The sequence below is a fragment of the Squalius cephalus genome, assembly GCF_949319135.1.
Source record: "Squalius cephalus genome assembly, chromosome: 10".
Classification (NCBI taxonomy): domain Eukaryota; kingdom Metazoa; phylum Chordata; class Actinopteri; order Cypriniformes; family Leuciscidae; genus Squalius; species Squalius cephalus.
In genome coordinates, this window is record NC_137131.1 from 37,523,765 (window position 1) to 37,539,465 (window position 15,701).

At 40.4% G+C, this 15,701-nt stretch overlaps 1 protein-coding gene and 1 long non-coding RNA gene across 3 annotated transcripts in view; one reads left to right on the forward strand and one right to left on the reverse strand.

The window, feature by feature from the left end:
- iqcb1 (IQ motif containing B1) overlaps positions 1-15,701 on the forward strand; it is a 78,650-nt gene that overhangs the window by 53,918 nt on the left and 9,031 nt on the right. Inside the window, exon 1 of one of the 2 annotated variants that reach the window (XM_079884783.1) lies at positions 15,421-15,675. The exons of the other annotated variant lie outside the window; for it this stretch is intronic. Within the exon in view, the coding sequence (XP_079740909.1) occupies positions 15,561-15,675 (115 nt within the window). The 5' untranslated portion in view covers positions 15,421-15,560. Of the gene's footprint in view, positions 1-15,420; positions 15,676-15,701 lie in introns of those variants that run through there. 2 annotated transcript variants of the gene reach the window in all.
- Positions 610-2,989, reverse strand: LOC307165453. The gene is made up of 4 exons (XR_013822485.1): positions 1,430-2,989; positions 1,138-1,226; positions 821-1,050; positions 610-679 (listed from the first exon to the last, which is right to left on the reverse strand). It is a non-coding gene; the product is annotated as an uncharacterized lncRNA (long non-coding RNA).

A 15,701-nucleotide genomic window follows, 5' to 3' on the forward strand; every position in this document is an offset into this window, starting at 1 on the left:
AAATAAAAATCCATATATGTTGCATGCAATGTCCAGCCTATATTAAATATTTGGGAATATCAATCTAAGCATATTTTAGGTTCTTTGATAAGGCCGTAGCAATGCAACTTGCGTGATTTCCCCAAACCTTTGGCGTCACGTGACACAGCTCGCGCAAAGCAGCTCGAGTCGCCAGTCACAACAACAAAGACGGAGAAATAAAAGTGAAGATGGAAGATGAGGTGCGGGAGAAATTGAGGTCGGGATTTTACATAATTAAAAGAAAAAAAGGTGAATGATGAATTAGATGAATACAAACGCTGCTTTGTAAATATTGAAAATGTTTAAATCATTATCTTATTAATATGACCTGATTTATGGTTCATATTCAGAATCGTCTGTTATTGCCAATTTACATGGCGATGTTTCCAAGCACTTTCAGGCTGAAATAAAGGCTGTTTTCATTTACATTACAATGCCTAGTAGGCTATGTCTATTTAATGGTCGCGGGTGCGGGGCGGGGCGGGTTGTAAAAATAGATACAGTGGTGCGGGGCGGGCTGGAGCGGGCCAAATAATTTCATAAAAGAGGGACCCGCGGATTGGAAAAAAAGCCGACCCGCGCATCACTAGTGAACATACAGTTGTGGGTTTACCATGGTACTTGCTACTTGTTTCAACCTCAGGATGGCAGTACAGTTCTTTGGCAAAAAAAAAAATTGAGATTTTTGATTGGTTACAAGAAGAATGCATATACACTAGAAGAATGCATTAGGAGTATACTGTGTAACTGGTCACTAGAATTTTGAGTCCCAACTACAGGTTTGAGGTGTAATACATACACCAGAATGTCTTCTAGGCAGAAGTTTTTAAGGAGGTCTTTACACCTGAAGTCAGGATTGCCTAGATGGAGAGCTCTGTGACTGGCATGACTGGAACAGTTTTGTCAGGAACTTTAGGTCCCAGGAAGCCTTGACAGAGAGTTCTCTGTCGAGGATAAAGTTGACACAGAGCGCTGGAGTGGCTTTGGGAACCAGCTTCAGCTCTCGCAAGAATGCTACATACATTACACCTAGAAGAGATTTGACTTCAGATTTATTTCCATGTCACAATAAACAAACAACATTCTCAATAAAAAAATCATTTTAGAACTTAGTACCTTGAACCAGTCATGGAGAATTATTTTTCCCAAACCAAGCCATTTCTTTGGCTTCTGCTGCAGGCAAGACTGAATCAAATGGCAGCATTCTGTGCAGAAAGAAAGGAGTCTGATTATTACTCTAAAATGTATACCTTCTGTCTTTGATCAACCTAATATTAAACTGTGATTGATTTGTTTGTCTTACTCTGTAATCTCAGAAACTCAGTCATTTTAATTTTCTTGTCTTGTTTCTTTTTTTATGATTTAGAATTACAGTTGGCCTTCTTTGCTGTGGTGAATGGCAGCTTACCTTTCGACAATCCAGGTTTAGACCAGATGCCCGCGTCAATCATGTTCAGGTCGTTGCTGTCTGGAGGTTCTCCGCACATCAACTTGAACATGAGCACTCCCAACGACCATACAGTTGCAGGTTTCCCATGGTACTTGCCACTTGTGTCAAGGGGGTCGCACACCGGACGAGAAGCGCAGCGCCATGTGATAAATGCAGGGAGATAGTAAAGCTGACAGGGAAGATTTCAGAACTAGAGACACACATCCAAACTTTAATCGAGGATAGTAAGAATGCAAGGGCTTTAGATACTGCTTTGGATGCGACTAGCTTAGTGAACTCTGTACATTGTTCGGTTCCGGCTGAAGTAGAGCCCATGAAGCAGGGCAATTGGGTGACGGTGAGACGCTATAGTCGCGGGACAAAACACCACTCTTCCGTTCCGATAACAACATTAAACAGGTTCTCCCCACTCAGTGAAACACCCACTGAGAATCCTGTTGATTGTGCCCTAGTTATTGCCGATTCCATTACACGGAACGTGAAAATAGAGACACCAGCCACCATAGTCACATGTTTGCCGGGAGCCAAAACGCCTGACATCAAAGCAAATTTAAAAGTGCTGGCTAATGCTAATCGTAAATTCTCTAAGATTATTATTCACGTCGGCACAAATGATGTTCGACTCTGCCAGTCGGAGATCACCAAAATTAATATTAAAGAGGTGTGTGAACTTGCAAGTACGATGTCAGGCACTGTAATTTGCTCTGGCCCCCTTCCTGTTCGCAGGAGTGATGAGATAGTCAGTAAATTGTGTTCACTCAATGGCTGGCTGTCGATGTGGTTTCCGCAAAATAATATAGAATTCATAGACAATTGGAAAAGTTTTTGGGGCAGACCTGACCTGTTGAAAAGAGATGGTATTCATCCCTCCTGGGATGGTGCTGCTCTTCTCTCTAGTAATTTGGCTCATAGTCTTAGAGATAAAACATGACAATCTGGGGCTCAGGTCAGGAAGCAGACAGACTGGCTAAACCGACCGTCTACTAGCTGTCTCACGTCACCAAGGTCAGATAAATCCCATCACATAGAGACTGTGTCTGTTCCCCAAATTTGGAAATCCAAAAAACGTTTCAACCCATCTACGGTTAAAAATTTAATTGATGTTCAACAAATAAAAAACAGCTATAATACAGATGAGCAAATGATAAAGCTTGGGTTGCTGAATATTCGATCCCTTACTTCAGAAGGACTTATTGTTAATGATATGATTACTGACTATAATCTAGATGTGCTGTGTTTGACAGAAACCTGGCAAAATGATTACATTACTTTAAATGAGTCCACCCCGCAAGATTACTGTTATAAACATGAACCTCGTCTGAAACGCAAAGGGGGAGGTGTTGCTGTAATTTATAGTAATATTTTCAAAATCACTAAGAAATCTAGTTTTAAATATACTTCTTTTGAAGTGTTGGTGCTTAATGTAAAAATATATAGTAAATGACAAACCACGTTTGAGATTTGTGCTGGCTACTGTATACAGGCCACCATACAGACTTTATCAAAGAATTTGCTGACTTTCTATCAGAGTTAGATTGATAATATCAGGGAGAAAATTATAACTATGCAACTGTCTACTACACTATCGCATCAGGGAGTGCATTGTAGTCTCCCTAAGAAAAAATTTGATTCATTTATTGCTATAGGAGAGGAAGAATTCCCTAAACTCATTAAATCATCTAAACCGACAACATGTATGTTAGACCCTATATCGACTAAGCTCATAGATCCTCTAAGGTCATAGATCCTCTTCTTACTATCATTAATTCATCTTTGTCTCTAGGTTACGTACCAAAAACCTTTAAGCTGGCTATGATTAAACCGCTTGTTAAAAAAACGCAACTTGATCCAACAAAATTAAATTAGTCAATTACAGGCCGATCTCGAATCTACCTTTTCTGTCAAAGATACTAGAAAAGGCAGTATCTTCACAACTATGTTCCTTTTTAGAAAGAAATGATATCTGCGAGGATTTTCAGTCAGGATTTAGACCGTACCATAGTACCGAGACAGCTCTCATTAGAGTCAAAAATTATTTGCTCTTATCATCCGATCATGGTTGTGTCTCTCTATTAGTGTTACTTGATCTTAGTGCTACATTTTACACTATTGACCACAACATTCTTTTAAATAGACTTGAAAATTATGTTGGCATTAGTGGAATTGCATTAGCATGGTTTAAATCATACTTATCTGACCGTTATCAGTTTGTAGCAGTAAATGAAGAGATGTCTTATCAATCACAAGTTCAGTATGGCGTACCACAAGGCTCAGTACTAGGACCACTGCTGTTCACTCTGTACATGCTACCATTAGGAGATATCATTAGGAAGCATGGAATTAGCTTTCACTGTTATGCCGATGATACTCAGCTCTATATTTCTTCACAACCTAACGAAAACTACCAATTCACAAAATTAACGGAATGCATAGCTGATATAAAAAACTGGATGACTAGTAATTTCCTACTACTAAATTCTGAAAAAACAGAGATTCTAATTATTGGACAAAAAACTTCCTCACGTAATAACCTAGAATACTGTCTAACACTTGATGGCTGCTTTGTTAAGTCTTCGTCGTCGGTTAGGAACCTGGCTGTGCTCTTTGATACCAATCATTCATTTGAAAGTCACGTGTCTAGTATCTGTAAAACTGCATTTTTCCATCTTAAAAATATATCTAAATTACGCCATATGCTCTCATTGACAAATGCGGAACAATTAGTTAATGTGTTCATGACCTCAATGCCAGGAAGTATGACCATATTAGCCCCATTCTGTTAACACTGCATTGGCTCCCTATTAAACATCGCATCTTTACCACTCTACAGATAAAGCGTTGTCGGGAAATTCCGGTTCGCGTATCTACCCCGAAGTGATAAAATTCTGTATCAAAAATGTTAAGGCCAGACAAGTAGGTTTTTTTTAAGGCTTGGTTTGTAGGGAATTACAAACCTGCACACATATATTCAAACGCGCATACCGATAGACTGAACTCGTAATACGCATGTTAATGCCATCAGCGTTCTCACAGGTTTCGCGTTTAAAGTCTGTGTAGAGTTTCCTGTTAAAACGGTGTCGTGTTAGCGGCCCCTAAGTTAATAACTAATGATCGTTGCGGCGGAAGTGAATCAATCAAATTAACTTTAGCTGGAAAATAACTTTTCTGGATTTCAAACTTGACAGGTGTCTCGCTACGGCATGAGTAAGTGCAGTGCCAAGTTTGACGTTGTTTGGATTAGAAATGCAAAAGATATCGTTAAATATATATCGGTAAAAGAAGCACACACTTGCTTTTGCCGCTCTAGCCGCTGGCCACTCCCCCTCTCACACACACACACTGAGTGAGCACAGCGCAGGACCAGAGACAGAGAGGGTCGAAGAAAGCAGCGGAGCTTAAGTAGTGTTTTTTCTGAGTTCACTGTGTAGCCTGCTCCCTGAATCGTGTAGTTCAATTTTCCACATTTATTGTATGTCATTATGTCAGTATCAGTATTTGCTTTCTACCATGCACAAATAAAAATGTCACTGAACTTTTGCTGTGTAATTGTAACAATAAGCACTCAAATACACCAAACCAACAATTACTAAAAACACACACAAAAACTGATTTTGCACGGGCACGACGCGCTTATTCATTTGTGGATGTTAACTGAATCTGTAAGTCAGCTATGCTGTTTACTTCTGAACTAGTGCAAAAAATGCCCGTGCAAAATCAGTTTTTGTGTGTGTTTTTAGTAATTGTTGGTTTGGTGTGATTGAATGCTCATTGTTACAATTACACAGCAAAAGTTCAGTGACATTTTCTTTTGTGCATGGTAGAAAGCACACAGTGAACTCAGAGAAAACGCTATGCTTGAGCAAACAGTTTGTGAATAGGCTACTACAAATGATGCCCGTGAAAGAGACTGTGAACGCATTGAATAGGATATGTTTAGTTGGTGAATAGCATAGGCTACTATTAAGCAGTAGCGATAACGTTTAGCGCACCAGAATGAAATATAATATTCAGAAGTAAACAGCTTAGCTGACTTACAGATTCAGTTTACATCCACAAATGAATAAGCGTGTCGATTCAGGGAGCAGTGCAAAGTGCCTGTGCAAAATCAGTTTTTGTGTGTGTTTTTAGTAATTGTTGGTTTCTTGGTAAAGAAAACACATTTTTACTCAAATTAATCAAAATGGATTTATCACGTTTTGGATCCAAACTATAATAATCAGAAGTAAACAGTGTAGCTGACAGGTTGTCAGAATGTTTATTTTTAAACCACAACCTTCTTGGGGCTTCTTTGACCGATACAACTCTCTAGTGTCAGAATGTTTATTTTTAAACCACAACCTTATAAAAATGATATATTTAACGATATCTTTAGCATTTCTCATCCAAACAACGTCAAACTTGGCACTGCACTTACTCGTGACCGTAGCGAGACACCTGTCAAGTTTGAAATCCATCGGACTAACGGTTCGAGAGATATGTGGTTAACAGACACACAGACAGACAGACACACACACACACAGACAGACAGACGTTTCTGTAATTTATAGAGAGATATTATATTTCATTCTGGTGCGCTTAACATTATCGCTACTGTGTAATAGTAGCCTATGCTATTCACCAACTAAACATATCCTATTCAATGCGTTCACAGTCTCTTTCACGGGCATCATTCGTAGTTGCCTATTCACAAACTGTTTGCTCAAGCATAGCGTTTTCTCGGAGTTCACTGTGTGCTTTCTACCATGCACAAATAAAAATGTCACTGAACTTTTGCTGTGTAATTTGCTGTGCAATGAGCACTCAAACACACCAAACTAACAATTACTAAAAACACACACAAAAACTGATTTTGCACGGGCATTTTGCACTAATTATCTTAATTCCATAATGTCCTTAAACATAACAATATTGCTGGCCATAAACTGAGAAAGTGCGCGTCCGGTGTGTGATACCTCGAGTTGTCCTAGACGCGACGCGGCGTGGCGCTGCGCTATCTTAATTCCATAATGTCCTTAAACATAACAATATTGCTGGCCATAAACTGAGAAATTGCGTGTCCGGTGTGCGATACCTCGAGTTCGCTGCGCTTCTCGTCCGGTGTGCAACCCCCTTCAAACGGGAGGACAGTACACTTGTGTGCCTAAGGGAAGACATTTTTTGACTGGTTAGAAGAAGAATGCATATACACAAGAGGAATGCATTAGGAGTATACGGTGTAACTGGTCACTAAAAATTAAGTCCCAAACTACAGGTTTGAGGCACAATCATAGACTGTAAAAAATGGGCACAATACATACCCCAGAATGTATTATAGGCAGAAGTTTTTAGGAGGTCCCCGGACCCAAAGTCAATAAGTTTGATTTCAAGCGTGTCCTTGTTGACCAGCAGGTTCTCGAGTTTGATATCACGGTGGAGAACTCCACGTCGACAGCACATGTGGGCGGCCTGCACTATATACCTGTATACCTGCCACAGGATAAGTTGTGCTAAGTTCTCACTGAGGATGCCTCCGTGGTAATCAAACAGATCCTCACAGGGTGAGGTGCGTTCCAAGACCATGGTGTAGAAGCCCATCTGATCCTGCCACTCCAGCAGCTGAACTATCTGTGGAACGCTGGGGCCCTTGTTAGCAAGCATTGTTAGGGTAACCTCTAAGGGAAGGGGCACATGATGACCAGGCCCGAGGAAAGATCATTTTTATGATTGTTATGTTACACAAGGTGCTTTCCCTAAAGAAGCATTAAGTCCAGTCTTGAACAATTTGTTGTAAATGGGAGTTTTAAAAAGCATTGTCAATGATTATTATGAATATAAGATGTTTTAAATCGAAAAATGTGAGGAAAAAAAAACATGGGCACAGGAGCCTACTTACAATTCTGATATATTCAGTGGTGTCCATCTTCAAGGCAAATTTCAGTGCCACCTGATCAACACAACAAAACTTTGCACACGTTAACTGTTACAATTTTTTCAGAGGTCATATCATTATTCAACAACTCAAGTGCCCTTACGGTCTTATCATTTTCCCTAAATTGTGGACATAATATACATTAAGAATGAACTTGAAAGGATACAATGAGACAAAACAATTGGCTAACTAGATATTGAGAGTAAAATATAAAAACTTAAGGCCATCCTTCAAGCGAATCCCTTCGAAGACGGCGCCAAATCCTCCCTCACCGAGCTTACTGCCGGCTCAAAATGTCTGTCACCTACAAAAAAAAAAAAAAAAAAAAAAAAAAAAACATTGGAGTTGACAACATAAACAACATTTTTTATAATTGTTAAACTTGTACATACATAGTCTCCAATGCCATCTCTCTCATGTTCGTCCATCCTCAGGATGCTGCTGTTCTTCTTCGCGCGATCCCCTTAACCAATGCAATTAGCTGTAGGGCGGGATTTCTGCTTAACTGATTTGCGCCCAGTGGGATTTTTTTAATTTTTTTTTATAGAAAGATTAAAAATACGAGAGAAATACGGGAAAATATTTAAACGGGATGATAGCGGGATAGCAAGGTAAACTACGGGAGAATCACAGGAAAAACGGGAGGGTTGACAGGTAACGTTATGCATTAGTGCTAAGTTACATTATATGGCAGCAGGAAAATATAGCCCAAACTGTCATCCCGAATTAGCCCTGCTTCTTCGATCGCCAGACAGCCTCCATGTATTTAGTAATATCCGTGTTCTGCCGTGGAAAGTGTAATCTTCTGTCACTGCGATCTGAGGCAAGTAGAGGAGTGGATATCCATCCTATCTCTTGTGCTTCAGTCAGAGGGTGAAAGTACTTCTTTACTGGCTCCAGACGGGCCCTTTGTATGGCCTGGAGGACAGCTGGGTCTTCCTCTTCCTTTCTGGGGATGATGTTGGGTTTGTCAGTCAAAATGTGCAGTTTCTTGGCGGGGTTGATGTGAAACCCCGTGTAAAGCTTCTGGGTTCTCTGCTCCTTCATAACTGTCTCGAGATGCAGCGCATTCTGCTGAATCATGTCCACGGGCTCTCTGTTTTTACTTTCTGTCATATTGACTAAGGTGTTACCAAATATTTTTTGCTAAATAATGTTTGTTGATATGATCACACAATCACTTCCAGCAGCTTCCCTCTTCTCTACCTCTCGCGCGCAATGTTCTAAAGGTGTCACACACGTCTATGACGTCATAAAGCTCACCCAGAGCCAGTTACGACATGCTTGGTTGTCACGTGATTCGCGTATACCTCAGACAGTTCCAGGAAGTGCTTCGTCACGCATTCAAATCGATGGAGTTAGACAGCAGAACTGTGATTTTTGGAAGTTTGTAGTCAATAAATGCATTGATTTACATATGTATATAATACACTGACATGTGAATATATTATGTGTATGTAGTTACAACAATGTTGTTTTTAAAAGATAAAAATCTGCTAATATTTAATGTTTATTGTGGTCACATTTACATTTAGTCATTTAGCAGACGCTTTTGTCCAAAGCGACTTACAAATTATAAATTATATTAAATACAAATTTATAAATGTCAAATTAACTGCATGTCAAGCATGTTGTCTGTCCTTTCCTCTATGTTGTTCTTGTAGTGTCCGACACAGAGAGGAGAAAATATGCTCAAGTCACTAAACTATAAAACTAAAGATTTTGTGCTAAATTGTGCGCTAATCATTCTTAGGTGTATCTGCACTTTTTCACAAAGACCATCACTGGGAAGTTTAATGTTTATTAAAAATAAGGAGCAAGGAAAGTCTTGCAAATTCCAAGGAGCTGAAATTGAAGGTGAGGTTTTAGCGTCAGTGCAGGGAGTCTTCAGGATCCACCGAATCCCCTTTGTGCTTCTTGTGTTGAAAGAGATAAAGGAGACAAAAACGGGACAAATTATATACAGTATAGTATAGGGTATTTAGTATGATTCCCCATTTAGCCCCATTAAAAAAAAATTTTTGGAAATGGCTTGCTGCTTTTAAGCATTGTTTTTAATCTTATAAACTTCCATCTCCCTTTCCCATCAATCCAAAAATCAGCTGAGCTGAAACATAATATAGACAGGTAATAGTCAACAGAAACACAATGCCTAAAAAACTCCACTCCACTTTTCTTTCGTTATTACATATTTAATATGGAATGAAACGAATATTCTCATTTTATCACTTCCACCTATCAGTATCACACTCCCCAATGTTATATTTAACCCCTGTTTAGAAGCCTTTCCCTCTTACTACACAACAAAGAATAAAACTGCATTAATAGAATGGGTTTACCCATTAATAAGCTGTTTGTGGTTTGTTATGCACTACTAACTTTATCCAATCTATCTATCTATCTTTTATCTGATAACGTCCCCTAAAACTACTAATTTAGAGAGAAATAATCAACTAGCATGCTTTAATTCACAAGTTAATTTGATTCAGATGTACTGATAATATACAATCTAATTCTTTAAACTATTGAGAGGCTCCACAAACCGCCATTGCTGTAAAAAAACAAAAACGTTCCATTGGGGTGAATGGAGCAGGGGGCCAATGTTTCGGAAAACATTGAAGCTTCCCTGGGCGCCGCCATTGATTAGCAGACCCCCACCTGCTGTTAGCATTCCATTGACTCCCATTCATTTTGGCGTCACTTTGACAGCGAATAACTTTACATCTGAGGCGTTTGAAGACTCCATTTGTCCATTATTTATTTCTAAAGAAACACGAAAATGTATAAAAGGCTCCATTACCTTGTATCTTACGTTATGGCCCCGTAGAAGCTATTTTTGTAAAAATAGGCTAACGATTGCGTCATAACCACGCGACTCTCTGTCGCACAGTAGAGAGATTACCATATAGACAGGAGGAGAAGCTCGCACGCAATCGGGGGGGACGTGGAGGCAAAATGACAAAATAATTAATCAGAATACTTAGCAAACGTTTCTCCTGCTCCAAGCTCATGGACACCTCCTACTCACACTCTCCGTCTCTGCAAGATTCGGAAAGGAATGATTCAGATTTCTCTTGGCACAGCTACTAGAAGACAGACAGGTTGCTCACGTCACATCTACGTAGTCAAGCTCAGTTTGAGTCTGCGCAGTACGGTCAGCCATCAGGAAGTGAGTGCTTCTAATTGACTTCACTTTTTTCCGTTGAATCCAATGGGGTCGCTGTGTCCATTTCTTTTACTGTCTATGTCATAACTCTATCTCAGTACTGTATTGCATACAATACATAAAAAACAGTGCTTAACTGTTTTTTGTATGTAAATGCAATTGAAATCACAGTATTTATTTTTTTCTGGCAACAATTAGCCAGTAAGTTACTGTAAATACATCTAAAATCACAGTGTTTAATTGTTTTTTATTTTACAGTGAATACACAAAATACTGTAAATGGAAGTACAGTACCCTTACTGTAAAACGTATTCACAGTAACTTACTGGCAACAATTAGCCAGTAACTTACTGTAAATACAACTAAAATCACAGTATTTAATTGTTTTTGATTTCACAGTGTATACATAAAATACTGTAAATGGAAGTACAGTACCCTTACTGTAAAAAGTATTCACAGTAACTTACTGGCTAATTGTTGCCAGTAAGTTACTGTAAATTTTACGGTAAATTTTTTACAGTGTATGGCTCTGCCTCGACCCTCCCTCCTCCTCATCCCGTCCCCTCCATCACGCTTAGGGAGCCTATCATCTTTGAGTATTGTTAAAACGAGCCAATGCACATTGGCGTGCGAGAATTGCATCACACGCTCCACCCCGCAGCGCGGGTATAAATACGGAAGTGGATGCACGCACCAGTTGTCTTTCACTTCGGAGCCGATCGGTGTCGATGTCTCTGAAGAGTGTTGTTGTGTACAACGAGCGAGTATGTCTGTGTTCTTCTGGAAGACTCTCCCAGTGCTGGTGGTTCTACAGCGCGAGTGCAGCTCTCAACTGCTGTTTTAACATCAAATTTCTGTGTTTGTTGACGGTTGGTTAGAGGGCGAAGAAGTGAGTGCTTCACTGTTTCAGTTCACTGTTCAGTGTTGCCGCGGTCATTCCCCTGTGTGCTCCGGCACTGATAACGGGTCCCATTTCCTGAAAGAGCAACACGGGTGCGTTTGCGTCTTTTTCAAGATGCCATTCCATCCGTGCCTTTCTGGGTGCGGTAGGGCTCTGTCCCCCTCTGACGGTCACAAGAGCTGCATCACATGTTTGGGCTTACAGCACGCTGAAGCAGCTCTTGTGGATCACTCATGTTCCCATTGCGGGAATATGACCATCTCGGTGTTGAAATCAAGACTCGCCTTCGTTCGCAAGTGGTGGAGTCCCCACTCCCATGCCCCACTCTAGTGTTTCTTCTGGGCCAACTTCCCAGAAGAAGGCTAGAGTGCCATGTGGGTTGGGTGATCTGAGGATTACAGTGAGGGGTAATCCGCCTGTGGATTCTTCACTCCTCCTTCGCACCGCAGCCAGTGGAGCTCCCCAATGAGCGCGCTGGTCCCTCTGTAGTGGACTGACCAGCCGTTTCGTTCGGGGTCCCTCCAGAGGACAGGATGTCCATCGCAGCATCGGACAGGGAGCTGGGCTCTGGAGATGACGACTCAGATCCAGAGATGGCAGCTATGCTAAAAAAAGGCCGCCGAGGCGGTAGGGCTCGCGTGGAACCCTCCACCATGACCCGAACCATCTCGGTTGGATGATTGGTTTCTTGAGGCGGGCAGGGCAGTTCTCAGCCCGCCACCCCAGTACCTTTCTTTCCTGAAGTGCATGAGGAGCTTACGAGGGCATGATGGCACCTTTCTCTGCCAGAAACCGCCTAAGTAGTTCCACCCCTCACTGTAAAAAAATTCTAACCCTCCCAAATCAAAAATTTCAAGTGACCGATAACATCTACATTTTTCAATTGGCCCAAGTGAAATTCTGTAAATTATAAAATTAAATTTACAGATTTTCACTTGGGCCAATTGAAATTTACAGAATTTCACTTGGGCCAATTGAAAAATTTTGATGTTATCGGTCACTTGAAATTTTTGATTTGGGAGGGTTAGAAATTTTTTACAGTGCTCTCACTACCCTTGATGGGGGAGCGGCGAAGGATTGTGAGGCTATCCCTCCAGTGGAGCGGTCTGTCGCGATGCAACTGCGATGCAATCCTCGTCTCCCCTCTAAGGCCTGTACGTTCTCGTCCGTCTTTACGGGCATGGCTTACAAAGCCTGTGGGTAATCCGCTTCCTCTCTGCATGCCATGGCGCTGCTTCAGGTCCACCAGGCTCAGGCACTCATGAACATGCACGAGGGTAGCCCAGACCGTGAGCTCAGTGAGTGAGTTCTGCACTGCAACCAACCTCACCCTCCGGGGCGCGAAGGTTGCAGCTCGCGCGATCGGTCTGGCAAGTGGTCCAGGAGCGCCATCTCTGGCTCAACCTGCCAGACATGAGGGATGCGGACAAGGTTCGGTTCCTGGACTCCCCCATATCACAGGTTGGGTTGTACACAGTGGAGGACTTCGCCTAACAGTTCTCTGCCACCCAGAAGCAGACGGAGGCCATCCGGCACACCCTGCCCCTGCGTCCAGCTGCTGCCTCCACCCGTCCACCGGTGGCAGATCCTCCGCCTGCTCGTCGCTGAGGGCGTCCATCTGCCGCCGCCTCTGCTCCCGCTGGGCCATCGCAGCATCCTCCGCCCCACAGACGCATTTTCGAATGCTCCGTCCCCGAGATTGGTCTGCAGTATTCGACCTGAAGGACACGTACTTCAGATCTCTATCCTTCCGCAATGCAGGCCATGCCTGGGTGTTTGCAAACGAGGGTTCAAAATCAGTACAATGTCCTACCCTTCGATTGCTCCATAGCCAGTTGGGTCTTCAGGTCAACTGGGAAAAGAGTAAACTTGCCCACGGGCTGAGGATCTCTTTTTCCGGTCTGAAGATGGACTCGGTCCAAAACGTCTCTCAAGAGGAATGTGTCCGGTCGGTGCTATACAAAAGTGAGAAAGGGTCCCACTGAAACTTTTCAGAGGCTCCTGGGACATATGGCAAACGCAGCTGCAATAGCACGGCTTCCTCCATATGAAGGAGGCACTGGCTTCACTGCCGAGTCCCGAGGTGGCAGTGGCAGAGCGGCATGCTCCTTGTGACAATCACCCTGGCCTGCCGCCAAACTCTTTTCAAACTCTCGATCAGACCTTAGTTTCTCCGGGCCATCGCCCCTAGAACAAGTGTCCACCAACACCGGCTGAGGGGCCACGAACAACGAGCATGCAGATGCAGCAACCTATTCTGTGGACCTAATTAAAATAAGCTATAGTCTATTCAGTTGAGTTCCTTCAGTTAATCAGGATTAAAATTTCATTTAAAATTACATTGTGTAGTGGGCCTATCCCCTTGTGAAAAAAGAAATGGGCTTAATTGTATTATATTATATTATCTGCCAGTACAGTTTTAATATATATATATATATATATATATATATATATATATATATATATATATATATATATATATATATATATATAGATAGATAGATAGATATACTGGCAGATATAAAAAATTATATATATATATATATATATACACAGTACAGGTCAAAAGTTTGGAAACATTACATTTTATTATATTATACATTATATTTTTGAAAGAAGTCTCTGCTTATCAAGGCTGCGTTTATTTGATCAAAAATACAGAAAAAAAAAACAGTAATATTGTGAAGTATTATTACAACTTAAAATAATAGTTTTCTATTTGAATATACTTTAAAAAATAATTTATTGCTGTGATGCAAAACTGAATTTTCAGCATCATTACTCCAGTCTTCAGTGTCACATGTGACATCCAGTCTTAGAAATCATTCTAACATTATGATTTATTATGAGTGATGGAAACAGTTCTGCTGCCTAATTTGATGAATAAAAGGTTAAAAAGAACTGCATTTATAAAAAAATATATATATATATTTTCTAATAATATAAATCTTCTTTACTATCACTTTTTATCAATTTAACACATCCTTGCTGAATAAAAGTATTGATTTATTTCAAAAAAAGGAAAGAAAAAAATTACTGACCCCAAATTACTGACCAGTAGTGTATATTGTTGTTACAAAAGATTTCTATTTTTAAAAAAATTGTTTCTTTTTTATTTTTTTTATTTTTATTTTTTTACTTTTTATTCATCAAAGTATCCTAAAAAAGTATCACAGGTTATGAAAAAATATTAAGCAGCAGAACTGTTTCCAACTTTGATAATGAATCATCATATTAGAATGATTTCTAAAGGATCATGTGATAGACTGGAGTAATGATCCTGAAAATTCAGCTTGCATCACAGAAATAAATGATAATTTAAAGTATAATAAATTGAAAACCAATTATTTTAAATTGTTATAATATATCACAATATTACTTTTTTTCTGTATTTTTGATCAAATAAATGCAGGCTTGATGAGCAGAAGAAACTTCTTTCAAAAACATTAAAAATAGTAATGTTTCCAAACTTTTGACCTGTAACTGTATATATGTACACTTTGCAGTAATGTCAAATTGAAAGTTTTAGCCTATATAGAAGCACTTTTCCCGCTGACTAACATACTGTAACAGACTAACATTATAACATTAACAGTGTTATTTGCTAGCTACAACTATATCTAGAGTCTCTAGTCTAGACCATCCTCGACTCAGCCAGATGGGGGCGCTGTTGTCAAGGAAACAACGACAGACACAGATGTCATCCTATAGAAAGATGATTGGCTTTGCATCGTATCTAGTGTGTTAAAAGGCTATAGATTTAATAGAGGACATTTAGTTGCTAAAATTTTGTTACCCGCTGAGTTGCCCAAACTACGCAAAAATATTCCCTCTTTTAAAATAATAGACAATGAGATTGAAATAAAAAAAAATTCATAAATCTGGGCACCTTACACTTTAGCATGACATGAAATTAGTTTATGTGAACAGCACGACTGTAAAAATATAACAGCATATGCGCCGAAAGACGGATTGGTCGCAGGGAGATGACGTAAGGTCGCCGTAGAAACCAAACAGGCTCTTGTCCGTCGTGTTGCTTTGCCTGTGCAGAACGATATTCGACATGCACTTTTATCGTCCTTATATTTGAAGCCTTATATTTTCCGAGCCACTGATGATCGCAATGGTTCTATCAGGAGACGAAATAAACCCAGAACTAAAGAGTCTGGTCGCCAACACCAGAGAAAAACCTGAAAACAAGTTTAACGACGTGCTTTCTGCATTAAAAGGTAAAGCCCTGTCCTTTCCAGTGTTT